The following is a 14,683-nucleotide window of genomic DNA, read 5'->3' on the forward strand; positions in this document are numbered from 1 at the left end:
CTACTAAAGATTTTAGAAAGACTTCTAGTCTATTTGTTATCTTTTCTGGTTCCAGGAAAGGTCAGAAGGCCTCCGCCATTTCTTTGGCGTCTTGATTAAAGTCTTTGATTCATCATGCTTATGTAGAGTCGGGTAAATCTCCGCCTCAAAGGATTACGGCTCATTCTACTAGGTCAGTTTCTACTTCCTGGGCGTTTAGGAATGAAGCTTCTGTTGTTCAGATTTGCAAAGCAGCAACTTGGTCTTCTTTGCATACTTTTACTAAATTCTACCATTTTGATGTTTTCTCTTCTTCTTCTGAAGCAGTTTTTGGTAGAAAAGTACTTCAGGCAGCTGTTTCAGTTTGATTCTTCTGCTTATAATTTCAGTTTTTTTCATTAAGATTAAAACTTTTTGTTTTGGGTTGTGGATTATTTTTCAGCGGAATTGGCTGTCTTTATTTTATCCCTCCCTCTCTAGTGACTCTTGCGTGGAAGTTCCACATCTTGGGTATTTATTATCCCATACGTCACTAGCTCATGGACTCTTGCTAATTACATGAAAGAAAACATAATTTATGTAAAAACTTACCTGATAAATTCATTTCTTTCATATTAGCAAGAGTCCATGAGGCCCACCCTTTTTATGGTGGTTATGATTTTTTTTGTATAAAGCACAATTATTCCAATTCCTTATTTTTTGATGCTTTCGCTCCTTTCTTACCACCCCACTTCTTGGCTATTCGTTAAACTGAATTGTAGGTGTGGTGAGGGGTGTATTTATAGGCATTTTAAGGTTTGGGAAACTTTGCCCCTCCTGGTAGGAATGTATATCCCATACGTCACTAGCTCATGGACTCTTGCGAATATGAAAGAAATGAATTTATCAGGTAAGTTCTTACATAAATTATGTTTTTTGCTTGTCTAGCAAAGTTTCATATCTGAAGGTTAATTAGCTTATAGTGCTTAACCTTTCTTGCCTATACACATATCTGGTGGTCTTTGTCCTTTCCAGTATCTAATTTCTTTCTTATTAGAGTAACAAAGAGGGAAATACAATATTGAGTGGCTTGTTAGCGTTACCAGCCCCTGAATTTTTACATTATCAGTAACAGTGTCTTACACTTTCTTTGGGTTTCTGCTAATAATTTTATCTGTTTTTATGTTTATCATTGATGGTGCTAAGACATATTTATCTGCAAATACTATGTTCTGGCGCTGAATCAATTTTATGACTAGCCTTTTCAGTGCTTAAATCATAATATTTTTTGATTATGAGCACTTATCTTAAGTGTTTAGACTTTCTCCTGATCCTGCAAGCAAGTCTTGCGTTATCATCCGGGTTTATTAGCGTTTATCAGTGTTATACGCACTTTATTTTTTTAGGATGTTTGGTCCTTCTGGGATTAACATTCGTTAATGATCGATGATATTGTGTTTAGACACTATGCTTTTTCATTGCAAATCACATATTTGGTGACGTATTAGCATTGCCAGTCCTTGTGCTGGCTTCTATTGTGACTAGTATTATCTGTATTTAAACCTCTATTAGGCTCTCTAATAAGCCTGGGCTTCTTTGACGTTGCCAAATTTTTATGTTCTGGGTCATATATTTAGAACATGTGCTATATATTAATCCAAGGCTGTTCAGGCTCGGAATATCTTTGATCCTAGGAAATGGTCACTAAACAGAAGGGGCTTGCGAGTTCGTCCTCAGGTAGGGGTGTCGGGGAAAGTTCTGCGGGCTTCCCACCTCGTTTTCTGGTTTTCAAGATTTGGATTGAGGAGATCCTCTGGCAGTGTTTGGTGGTCACTTTTGCAGTTCCATAGCTCTATCTAGTATCTCTTTCCTCCAATTGTGAGTTTTGCTCGAGTTCGTCAGGGAATCCAGCAATCCTGCTAGCTACAGCGTGATTAAACCAGGCTTGGTATCCAGATCTATAGAGAATATTTTCTGTTCCCCAATAGTGATTTTCTTCATAGGACGGACCTTTTGTTGCAAGGTCCCTTTTTCTCAAAATCTAGATTCTCTCAAGCTTCTAAATGAAGTTTGATTGCTTTTTTGTTTGGGAGAGGATTCTTTGAGACAGTTTTTGATACTCTGGTTTCTCTTCCAATCAAATAAATCTTTCGCCTTTTTACTAAAGATTTCTGTAGAATCAACTTTTTCTAAAAAAATTTTTTTTTTGTGGTTCTAAGTTCAGGTCAGACAGAAGGTTACCAGGTGTATTTTCAACAGTGTGTGGAGAGCTTATCTATCTTGGTTTGCGGACCAGCATGTTTCCCTGGCTCAAGGTAAAGACCCCTCATATCCTTTCAATCTCTTCTAGATGGTTTAGAGAAGGGCCTGTTGGCTAGCTCTCTGAGGAGTCAGATTTCTGCTATTTGTGTTTTTTGTACCTAAATTGATTTGGTTGCTTGATGTTCAGTCTATTGCTGGAATAGCCCTGTTCTTCAGACCTCTTGGTCGTCCATTAAGCCTTAAGCTTGTTCTTAGAGTTCTGCAATGGGCTCCGTTTGAGCAGATGAATTCTATTCCTTTTCTACTTTGGAAGGTTGTATTTTTTTTCTTAGCTATTTTTTTTGTTCGTAGAATTTCTGAATTGTTTGTTCTTTACGGTGACCCACCTTATCTGACCTTTCTTGCGGATAAGGTTGTTCTGTGGACAAAGGGTGTATTTACCGGTGGTGGTTTCAACTTACAATTTTAATCAAGAAATTGTTGTTCCATCGCTTTGTTCCAATCCTCCTTCCTCTAAGGAGGGGTGGTTATATAATCTGTACGTGATGGAGCTTTTTTTTTTTTTTTTTCCATGCTATCAAGGAGTTTTGTTAATTATCTCCTTATTGTCTAACATTCTGGTAAGGCAAGGGTTAGAATGCCTTTGCTGTTACCCTTTACTTCTGGCTCGGAAGCTTGATTCGCATGGCATACACAGAAACTGGTCAGCAGCCTCCATTCTGGATAATGGCACTCTACCCATGGTGTTTTATTTTTCTTGGGCCTTCAAGAATGAGTTGAGTGGATTTGTAGGGCTGGTACTTGGTCCTCTGTGCATTTCACAATTTTGCTGATTTGATGTTTTTGCCTCATTAATGGCATCTTTTGGGAGGAAGGCTCTTAAAGCGGTGGTGCCAAGTTCTTAGGACTTTTTACCTCCCTATTCATTTCTTATTCTCCACATCTTGGGTATTAGTGTCCCATAGGTAATGAATAAATTTGTAGACTCGCTGCCATTAGAAAGAAAAAATATTTATGCTTACCTGATTTTCTTTCTTGGCAGCGAGAGTCCACGTACCTGTCTTGATATTCTGTAGTGGCGGCAGTCTTCTGGCTACTCTGTCCCCTTCTATCTCTACTTTTCCTTATCCTCGGCTTGAACTACTGGGAAGGTAGGGGAAAGTGGGGGGGGGGGGAATATTTGAAGCTGTGCTTGGGGTGTCTGCCTCCTCCTGGTGGCCAGGTGTTGTATTCCCATAGGTAATGAATTAATTTGTGGACTCTCACTGCCAAGAAAGAAAATACTTTATCAGGTAAGCATAAATTGTTTTCTCAGAATTAACCCTTTTTTATATTTTTTAAGCGTGTATATAGCTGTCGTATAGTAGCTTAACAATCCATGTCTAACTCAACAGGAGGAGTTGGCGCAGTGGCAGTCTTTGTTTGAGAAGGTTCCAGAGCAACTCACCACAGCAGAAAAGCGGGAGTGGATTTCTACTCTCAGTGGGGTTGCCCTGAGCTCAGATGCCTTCTTCCCATTCAGAGACAATGTGGAGCGAGCAAGAAAGGTGAGATTTAGCTAGATGGATTGTAAATTACCTTTATTCCATTGTATAGGTATTTTCTTAGTTCCACTGGAAACTTTTTTAAAGCAATTGGTTAATGTTGGTGCTAAATTGTGAAAAGGCCAGGGAAGTACAAACTGGCGCATTAGTGAACATTAGGCTTCTTTAGTGATGCCAATGATAACATGTATGTGGTCTTAATCAGTCACCTAACAATAGCTGACATTTTCTGTGGTGGTTTAAAAAAAAATTAATTGCAGGCACACAAGTGAAAACATATTGCTTTAAGGGACAGTCTACACCAGAATTTTTGTTTTAAAAGATAGATAATCCCTTTTATTACCCATTCCCTAGTTTTGCATAGTGAACGGTTATATAAATGCACCTTTCTCTTATAAGGTGTATCCAGTCCAGGGATTCATCCATTACTTGTGGGATATTCACCTTACCAACAGGAAGCTGCAAGAGGATCACCCACAGCAGAGCTGTCTATATAGCTCCTCCCCTAACTGCCACCTCCCAGTCATTCTCTTGCAGCTCTCGACAAGGGAAGTAGCTAGAGAGATGTGGTGCATTAATGTAGTTTATCTTAAATCAAAAGTTTCTTTTCAAATGGTACCGGAGTTGTACTATTTTAGCCTCAGGCAGAAAGTTGAAGAAGAGTCTGCCTGTGGTCTTTGATGATCTTAGCAGGTTGTAACTAAGATCCATTTCTGTTCTCACACATAACTGAAGAGATGGGTAACTTCAGCTGGAGGAATAGCGTGCAGGGTCTCCTGCTCTGAGGTATGTGCAGTTTTAAAATTTTCTAGAGAAATGATATGCTAGAAAATGCTGACAATACCGGATTTACTTAAGGTAAGCCTGATTACAGTGATTTAATAACGACTGGTATCATGCTTGCTGTAAAGGGTAATATTTTTATTATTTACTCACATTACTGAATAGATATAACGTTTGCTTGAAGGTATATGAACGTTTATTACATATTGGTGATAAAACTTTATTCTGGGGCCCAGTTTTTTCCACATGGCTGACTAGATTTTGCCTAGGGATAGTTTTTTAAGGCCCCTCTCACTGTGAGTACAGGTTGGGAGGGGCCTATTTTCGCGCCTAAATTGCGCATTAGTTTTTGCAGTTTAAGACATCCAGCTTCCCTGAAGGAGTCCCCTGAACATTTAGGACCTCTCTATAGGGTTTTTGTGCCTTCCAAAGTCGTTGTATGGGCAGGTAGGGCCACAGTAGAGCTGTGGCAGTTTGGTGTGACTGTTTAAAAACGTTTATCGTTTTTTTTATCCGGTTTTGAAACTAAGGGGTTAATCATCCATTTGCATTTCGTAAGATTTACTGCTTTTTTTCACTGTTTTGCAGTTTCTGTGATTTTTTTCTTTTAAAGGCACAGTACCGTTTTTATTTTTTGCTTGTTCAGTTATTAAAGTGTTTTCCAAGCTTGCTGGTCTCATTACTAGTCTGTTTAAACATGTCTGACATAGAGGAAACTCATTGTTCATTATGTTTAGAAGCCATTGTGGAACCCCCTCTTAGAATGTGTACCAAATGCACTGATTTTACTATAGATTACAAAGACCATATTCTGGCTTTAAAAAATTTATCACCAGAAGAAATTGACAAGGAGGAAGTTATGCCGTCTAACTCTCCCCACGTGTCAGATCCTATAAATCCCGCTCAGGGAACGCCTAGTACATCTAGCGCGCCCATTGCGTATCCCTTGCAAGACATGGCGGCAGTTATGAATCATACCCTTACAGAGGTATTATCTAAACTGTCAGGATTGCAAGGAAAGCGAGACAGCTCTGGGACTAGAATAAATAAGAGCTCTCTGACGCTTTAGTAGCTATGTCTGATACACCCTCACATTATGCTGAAGCAGGGGCGCTTCAATCTGGGGGTGATTTTTCTGATTCAGGGAAGATACTTCAATCTGATTCTGATATGTCTACATTTAAATTTAAGCTTGAACACCTCCGCATATTGCTCAGGGAGGTTTTAGCAACTCTGGACGACCGTGACACTATTGTAGTCCCAGAGAAATTATGTAGATTGGATAAATACTATACAGTACCTACTTACTCTGTTTTTCCAATCCCTAAAAGGTTTTTCTGAAATCATTACTAAGGAATGGGATAGACCAGGTGTACCGTTCTCTCCCCCTCCTGTTTTTAAAAAGATGTTTCCTATAGACGCCGCTACACGGGACTTATGGCAGACGGTCCCTAAGGTGGAGGGAGCAGTTTCTATTGTAGCTAAGCGTACCACTATCCCTGTCGAGGACAGTTGTGCTTTTCTAGATCCAATGGATAAAAAATTAGAGGGTTACCTTAAGAAAAATTTTATTCAACCAGGTTTTATTCTCCAGCCTCTTGCATGCATTGCCCCAGTCACTGCTGCCGCGGCTTTCTGTTTTGAGTCCCTAGAGGAGGCTCTACAGGTTGAAACCCCGTAGGAAGATATTAACAAGCTTAGGGCCCTTAAGCTAGCCAATTCATTTGTTTCTGATGCCATTGTTCATTTAACCAAGCTAACGGCTAAAAATTTAGGTTTTGCTATTCAGGCGCGTAGGGCGCTATGGCTTAAATCCTGGTCAGCTGACGTGACTTCAAAGTCTAAACTTCTCAACATTCCCTTCAAAGGACAGACCCTATTCGGGCCTGGATTGAAGGAGATCATTTCTGACATCACTGGAGGAAAAGGTCACGCCCCTTCCTCAAGACAGGTCCAACAAATTAAGGACCAAACAGTCTAGTTTTTGGCCCTTTCGAAACTTCAAGAGTGGCGCAGCTTCAACTTCCTCTAACACAAAACAAGAGGGAACTTTTGCCCAGTCTAAGCCGGTCTGGAGACCTAACCAGGCTTGGAACAAGGGGAAACAGGCCAAAAAGCCTGCTGCTGCCTCTAAGACAGCATGAAGGAGCAGCCCCCGATCCGGAAACGGATCTAGTAGGGGGCAGACTCTCTCTCTTCGCCCAGGCTTGGGCAAGAGATGTCCAGGATCCCTGGGCATTGGAAATTGTGTCCAAGGGTTATCTTCTGGAATACAAAACCTCTCCCCCAAAAGGGAGATTTCATCTCTCACTTTTATCTGCAAACCAGATAAAGAGATGCATTCTTACATTGTGTTCAAGACCTTCTAATTATGGGAGTGATCCACCCAGTTCCGCAGGAGGAACAGGGTCAGGGCTTCTATTCAAATCTGTTTGTAGTTCCCAAGAAAGAGGGAACATTCAGACCAATCTTAGATTTCAAGATCTTAAATTTCTCAGAGTTCCATCCTTCAAGATGGAGACTCTTCGAACCATCCTTCCTATGATCCAGGAGGGTCAATATGTCTACCGTAGACCTAAAGGATGCTTATCTCCACATTCCGATACACAGAGATCATCTTCGGTTTCTCAGGTTATCCTTCCTAGACAGGCATTACCAGTTTGTGGCTCTTCCCTTCGGGTTAGCCACGGCACCAAGAATCTTTACGAAGGTTCTAGGGTCCCTTCTGGCGGTTCTAAGGCCACGAGGCATAGCGTTGGCTCCTTACCTAGATGACATTCTGATACAGGTGTCGACTTTTCAAATCGCCAAGTCCCATACGGACATTGTTCTGGCATTCCTGAGGTCTCACGGGTGGAAGGTAAACGAAGAAAAGAGTTCTCTCTCTCCCCTCTCACAAGAGTTTCCTTCCTAGGAACTCTGATAAATTCAGTAGAAATTAAGATTATTCTGACAGAGGTCAGGTTGTCAAAGCTTCTAACTTCCTGCCGTGCTCTTTATTCCACTCCTCAGCAGTCAGTGGCTTAGTGTATGGAAGTAATCGGCTTAATGGTAGCGGCAATGGACATAGTTCCGTTTGCCCGTCTACATCTCAGACCACTGCAACGTTGCATGCTCAATCAGTGGAAAGGGGATTACACAGATTTGTCCCCTCTGCTAAATCTGGATCAAGAGACCAGGGATTCTCTTCTCTGGTGGCTCTCGGGTCCATCTGTCCAGGGGAATGAGTTTCCGCAGGCCAGAATGGACTATAGTGACGACAGATGTCAGCCTTCTGGGCTGGGGCGCAGTCTGGAACTCCTTGAAGGCTCAGGGTTCGTGGACTCAGGAGGAAGCCCTCCTTCCGATAAACATTCTGGAACTAACAGTGATTTTCAATGCTCTTCAGGCTTGGCCTCAGCTAGCTGCGGTCCGGTTCATCAGATTTCAGTTGAACAACATCACGACTGTAGCCTATATCAACCATCGGGGGGAACAAGGAGCCCCCTGGCAATGTTGGAGGTCTCAAAGATAATTCTATGGGCAGAGGTTCACTCTTGCCATCCCTCAGCTATCCATATCCCATGAGTAGAGAACTGGGAGGCGTATTTCCTAAGTCGGCAGACTTTTCATCCGGGGGAGTGGGAGCTCCATCCGGAGGTATTTGCCCAGTTGATTCAACTATGGGGCAAACCAGAACTGGATCTCATGGTGTCTCATTAGAACGCCAAGCTTCCTCGTTACGGGTCCATTGATCCCAAGGCAGCGCTGATAGATGCTCTAGCAGCGCCCTGGTCCTTCAGCCTGGCTTATGTGTTTCCACCGTTTCCTCTGCTCCCTCGTCTGATTGCCAAGATCAAGCAGGAGAGAGCTTCGGTGATTTTGATAGCTCCTGCGTGGCCACGCAGGACTTGGTATGCAGATCTGGTGGACATGTCATCCTTTCCACCATGGACTCTGCCGCTAAGGCAGGACCTTCTACTTCAAGGTCCTTTCAAACATCCAAATCTAATTTCTCTGCATCTGACTGCTTGGAGATGGAATCAAGCGTTCAATCAAAGCGTGGTTTTTCCAAGTCGGTCATTAATACCTTAATTCAGGCTCGAAAGCCTGTCACCAGGAAAATCCATCATAAGATATGGTGTAAATATCTTCATTGGTGCGAATCCAAGGGTTACTCATGGAGTAAAGTCAGGATTCCTAGGATATTATCCTTTCTCCAAGAGGGATTGGAGAAAGGATTGTCAGCTAGTTCCTTAAAGGGACAGATTTCTGCTCTGTCTATTCTTTTGCACAAACGTCTGGCTGAGGTTCCAGACGTTCAGGCGTTTTGTCAGGCTTTAGTTGGAATCAAGCCTGTGTTTAAACCTTTTGCTCCACCATGGAGTTTAAATTTAGTTCTTAAAGTTCTTCAAGGGGTTCCGTTTGAACCTTTGCATTCCATAGATATTAAGCTTTTATCTTGGAAAGTTCTGTTTTTAGTAGCTATCTCCTCGGCTTGAAGAGTTTCGGAGTTATCTGCTTTACAGTGTGATTCCCCTTTATCTGATTTTCCATGCAGCTAAGGTAGTTTTGCGTACCAAACCTGGGTTTCTTCCTAATGTAGTATCTAATAAGAATATCAATCAGGAGATTGTTGTTCCTTCATTATGTCCTAATCCTTCCTCAAAGAAGGAACGTCTTTTACACAATCTTGATGTAGTTCGTGCTTTAAAGTTTTATTTACAAGCTACGAAGGATTTTCGTCAAACATCTGCTTTGTTTGTTGTCTACTCTGGACAGAGGAGAGGCCAAAAGGCTTCGGCAACTTCTTTCTTTTTGGCTGAGAAGCATAATCCGCTTAGCTTATGAGACTGCTGGCCAGCAGCCTCCTGAAAGAATTACAGCTCATTCCACTAGAGCGGTGGCTTCCACATGGGCTTTTAAAAATGAGGCCTCTGTTGAACAGATTTGTAAGGCGGCGACTTGGTCTTCTCTTCATACTTTTTCTAAATTCTACAAATTCGATACTTTTGCTTCTTCGGAGGCTATTTTTGGGAGAAAGGTCTTACAGGCAGTGGTGCCTTCCATTTAAGTTCCTGCCTTGTCCCTCCCTTCATTCGTGTCCTAAAGCTTTGGTATTGGTATCCCACAAGTAATGAATGAACCCGTGGACTGGATACACCTTTACAAGAGAAAACAAAATGTATGCTTACCTGATAAATTTATTTCTCTTGTGGTGTATCCAGTCCACGGCCCGCCCTGTCATTTTAAGGCAGGTGTTTTTTATTTTTAAACTACAGTCACCACTGCACCCTATAGTTTCTCCTTTTTTCTTGCTTGTCTTCGGTCGAATGACTGGGGGTGGCAGTTAGGGGAGGAGCTATATAGACAGCTCTGCTGTGGGTGTCCTCTTGCAACTTCCTGTTGGGAAGGAGAATATCCCACAAGTAATGGATGAACCCGTGGACTGGATACACCACGAGAAATAAATTTGTCAGGTAAGCATAAATTTTGTTTTTCGTTCCTTTCGAAACTTCAAGAGTGGCGCAGCTTCAACTTCCTCTACTGCAAAACAAGAGGGAAATTTTGCCCAGTCCAAGCCAGTCTGGAGACCTAACCAGGCTTGGAACAAGGGGAAGCAGGCCAAAAAACCTGCTGCTGCCTCTAAGACAGCATGAAGGAGTAGCCCCCGATCTGGGACCGGATCTAGTGGGGGGCAGACTTTCTCTCTTCGCCCAGGCTTGGGCAAGAGACGTCCAGGATCCCTGGGCTCTGGAGATCGTTTCCCAGGGATATCTTCTGGATTTCAAAGCTTCATCTCCAAAGGGGAGATTTCATCTCTCACAATTATCTGCAAACCAGATAAAGAGAGAGGCATTCTTAAGTTGCATTCAAGACCTACTGGTATGGGAGTGATCCAAGGGAGGAACAGGGGCAGGGCTTCTATTCAAATCTGTTTATAGGTCCCAAAAAAGAGGGATCTTTCAGACCAATCTTGGATCTCAAGATCCTAAACAAATTTCTCAGGGTCCCATCCTTCAAGATGGAGACTATTCGAACCATCCTACCTATGATCCAGGAGGGTCAATATATGACTACCATGGACTTCAAGGATGCTTATCTACACATTCCGATACACAGAGATCATCAGTTTCTCAGGTTCGCCTTCCAAGAATCTTTACGAAGGTTCTAGGGTCCCTTCTGGTGGTTCTAAGGCCGCGGGGCATAGCAGTGGCCCCTTACCTAGACGACATTCTGATACAGGTGTCGACTTTTCAAATCGCCAGGTCCCATACGGACATTGTTCTGGCATTCCTGAGGTCTCACGGGTGGAAGGTGAAAGAAGGAAAGAGTTCGCTCTCCCCTCTCACAAGAGTTTCCTTCCTAGGAACTCTGATAGATTCAGTAGAAATGAAAAATTTTCTGACAGAGGTCAGGTTGTCAAAGCTTCTAACTTCCTGCCGTGCTCTTTATTCCACTTCTCAGACGTCAGTGGCTCAGTGTATGGAAGTAATCGGCTTAATGGTAGTGGCAATGGACATAGTTCCGTTTGCCCGCCTACATCTCAGACCACTGCAACTTTGCATGCTCAATCAGTGGAATGGGGATTACACAGATTTGTCCCCTCTACTAAATCTGGATCAAGAGATCAGGGATTCTCTTCTCTGGTGGCTATCTCTGGTCCATCTGTCCAGAGGAATGAGTTTCTGCAGGCCAGAATGGACTATAGTGACAGATGCCAGCCTTCTGGGCTGGGGTGCAGTCAGGAACTCCCTGAAGGCTCAGGGTTCGTGGACTCAGGAGGAGACCCTCCTTCCGATAAACATTCTGGAACTAAGAGCAATATTCAATGCTCTTCAGGCTTGGCCTCAGCTAGCTGCGGTCAGGTTCATCAGATTTCAGTCGGACATCACGACTGTAGCCTATATCAACCATCAGGGGGGAACAAGGAGCCCCCTGGCAATGTTGGAGGTTTCAAAGATAATTCTATGGGCAGAGGTTCACTCTTGCCATCTCTCAGCTATCCATATCCCAGGAGTAGAGAACTGGGAGGCGGATTTTCTAAGTCGGCAGACTTTTCATCCGGGGGAGTGGGAGCTCCATCCAGAGGTAATTTGCCCAGTTGATTCAACTATGGGGCAAACCAGAACTGGATCTCATGGCGTCTCGTCAGAACGCCAAGCTTCCTCGTTACGGGTCCAGGTCAAGGGATCCCAAGGCAGCACTGATAGATGCTCTAGCAGCGCCCTGGTCCTTCAGCCTGGCTTATGTGTTTCCACCGTTTCCTCTGCTCCCTCGTCTGATTGCCAAGATCAAGCAGGAGAGAGCTTCAGTGATTTTTATAGCTCCTGCGTGGCCACGCAGGACTTGGTATGCAGATCTGGTGGACATGTCATCCTTTCCACCATGTACTCTGCCGCTATGGTAGGACCTTCTACTTCAAGGTCCCTTCAAACATCCAAATCTAATTTCTCTGCGTCTGACTGCTTGGAGATTGAACGCTTGATTCTATCAAAGCGTGGTTTTTCCGAGTCGGTCATTGATACCTTAATTCAGACTCGAAAGCCTGTCACCAGGAAAATCTATCATAAGATATGGTGTAAATATCTTCATTGGTGTGAATCCAAGGGTTACTCATGGAGTAAAGTCAGGATTCCTAGGATATTATCCTTTCTCCAAGAGGGATTGGAGAAAGGATTGTCAGCTAGTTCCTTAAATGGACAGATTTCTGCTCTGTCTATTCTTTTGCACAAGCGTCTGGCTGAGGTTCCAGATGTTCAGGCGTTTTGTCAGGCTTTGGTTAGAATCAAGCCTGTGTTTAAACCTGTTGCTCCGCCATGGAGTTTAAATTTAGTTCTTAAAGTTCTTCAAGGGGTTCCGTTTGAACCTTTGCATTCCATAGATATTAAACTTTAATCTTGGAAAGTTCTGTTTTTAGTAGCTATCTCCTCGGCTCGAAGAGTTTCGGAGTTATCTGCTTTACAGTGTGATTTCCCCTTATCTGATTTTCCATGCAGATAAGGTAGTTTTACGTACCAAACCTGGGTTTCTTCCTAAAGTGGTATCTAATAAGAATATCAATCAGGAGATCGTTGTTCCTTCATTATGTCCTAATTCTTCCTCTGAGAAGGAACGTCTATTACACATCTTGATGTAGTTCGTGCTTTAAAGTTTTATTTACGAGCTACGAAGGATTTTCGTCAAACATCTGCTTTGTTTGTTGTCTACTCTGGACAGAGGAGAGGCCAAAAGCCTTTGTCAACTTCTTTCTTTTTGGCTGAGAAGCTTAATCCGCTTAGTTTATAAGACTGCTGGCCAGCAGCCTCCTGAAAGAATTACAGCTCATTCCACTAGAGCGGTGGCTTCCACATGGGCTTTTAAAAATGAGGCCTCTGTTGAACAGATTTGTAAGGCGGCGACTTGGTCTTCGCTTCATACTTTTTCTAAATTCTACAAATTTGATACTTTTGCTTCCTCGGAGGCTATTTTCTCCAACATAGGTGTGTCCGGTCCACGGCGTCATCCTTACTTGTGGGATATTCTCTTCCCCAACAGGAAATGGCAAAGAGCCCAGCAAAGCTGGTCACATGATCCCTCCTAGGCTCCGCCTTCCCCAGTCATTCTCTTTGCCGTTGTACAGGCAACATCTCCACGGAGATGGCTTAGTTTTTTAGTGTTTAACTGTAGTTTTTATTATTCAATCAAGAGTTTGTTATTTTAAAATAGTGCTGGTATGTACTATTTACTCTGAAACAGAAAAGAGATGAAGATTTCTGTTTGTAAGAGGAAAATGATTTTAGCAACCGTTACTAAAATCGATGGCTGTTTCCACACAGGACTGTTGAGAGGAATTAACTTCAGTTGGGGGAACAGTGAGCAGACTTTTGCTGCTTGAGGTATGACACATTCTAACAAGACGATGTAATGCTGGAAGCTGTCATTTTCCCTATGGGATCCGGTAAGCCATTTTTATTACAGACAGAAAAAAAGGGCTTCACAAGGGCTTTTTAAGACTGTAGACATTTTCTGGGCTAAATCGATTTATATATAAACATATTTTATACTCCATAGCCTTGAGGAATTATTTTAATCTTGGGAATTTTGTAAAATAACCGGCAGGCACTGTATTGGACACCTTATTCTCTAGGGGCTTTCCCTAATCATAGGCAGAGTCTCATTTTCGCGCCTGTATTGCGCACTTGTTTTTGAGAAGCATGACATGCAGATGCATGTGTGAGGAGCTCTGATACATAGAAAAGACTTTCTGAAGGCGTCATTTGGTATCGTATTCCCCTTTGGGCTTGGTTGGGTCTCAGCAAAGCAGATACCAGGGACTGTAAAGGGGTTAAATATAAAAACGGCTCCGGTTCCGTTATTTTAAGGGTTAAAGCTTCCAAATTTGGTGTGCAATACTTTTAAGGCTTTAAGACACTGTGGTGAAATTTTGGTGAATTTTGAACAATTCCTTCATACTTTTTCGCAATTGCAGTAATAAAGTGTGTTCAGTTTAAAATTTAAAGTGACGGTAACGGTTTTATTTTAAAACGTTTTTTTGTACTTTGTTATCAAGTTTATGCCTGTTTAACATGTCTGAACTACCAGATAGACTGTGTTCTGAATGTGGGGAAGCCAAGGTTCCTTCTCATTTAAATAGATGTGATTTATGTGACACAAAATTTAGAGAAAATGATGCCCAAGATGATTCCTCAAGTGAGGGGAGTAAGCATGGTACTGCATCATCCCCTCCTTCGTCTACACCAGTCTTGCCCACACAGGAGGCCCCTAGTACATATAGCGCGCCAATACTCCTTACTATGCAACAATTAACGGCTGTAATGGATAATTCTATCAAAAACATTTTAGCCAAAATGCACACTTATCAGCGTAAGCGCGACTGCTCTGTTTTAGATACTGAAGAGCATGAGGACGCTGATGATATTGGTTCTGAAGGGCCCCTACACCAGTCTGAGGGGGCCAGGGAGGTTTTGTCTGAGGGAGAAATTTCAGATTCAGGGAAAATTTCTCAACAAGCTGAACCCGATGTGATTTCATTTAAATTTAAGTTGGAACATCTCCGCGCTCTGCTTAAGGAGGTGTTATCCACTCTGGATGATTGTGAGAATTTGGTCATTCCAGAGAAACTATGTAAAATGGACAAGTTCCTAGAGGTCCCG

General features: G+C 42.6%; 1 protein-coding gene across 1 annotated transcript in view; it reads left to right on the top strand.

Moving 5' to 3' along the window:
- The window catches only part of ATIC (5-aminoimidazole-4-carboxamide ribonucleotide formyltransferase/IMP cyclohydrolase), a 191,276-nt gene that overhangs the window by 164,343 nt on the left and 12,250 nt on the right, over positions 1–14,683 (top strand). Inside the window, exon 15 of the mRNA XM_053698807.1 lies at positions 3,615–3,767. Coding sequence (XP_053554782.1) covers positions 3,615–3,767 — 153 coding nt within the window. The remainder of the gene's footprint in view (positions 1–3,614; positions 3,768–14,683) is intronic.

This window comes from Bombina bombina, chromosome 1 (genome assembly GCF_027579735.1).
Source record: "Bombina bombina isolate aBomBom1 chromosome 1, aBomBom1.pri, whole genome shotgun sequence".
In the NCBI taxonomy this organism is placed as follows: Eukaryota; Metazoa; Chordata; class Amphibia; order Anura; family Bombinatoridae; genus Bombina; species Bombina bombina.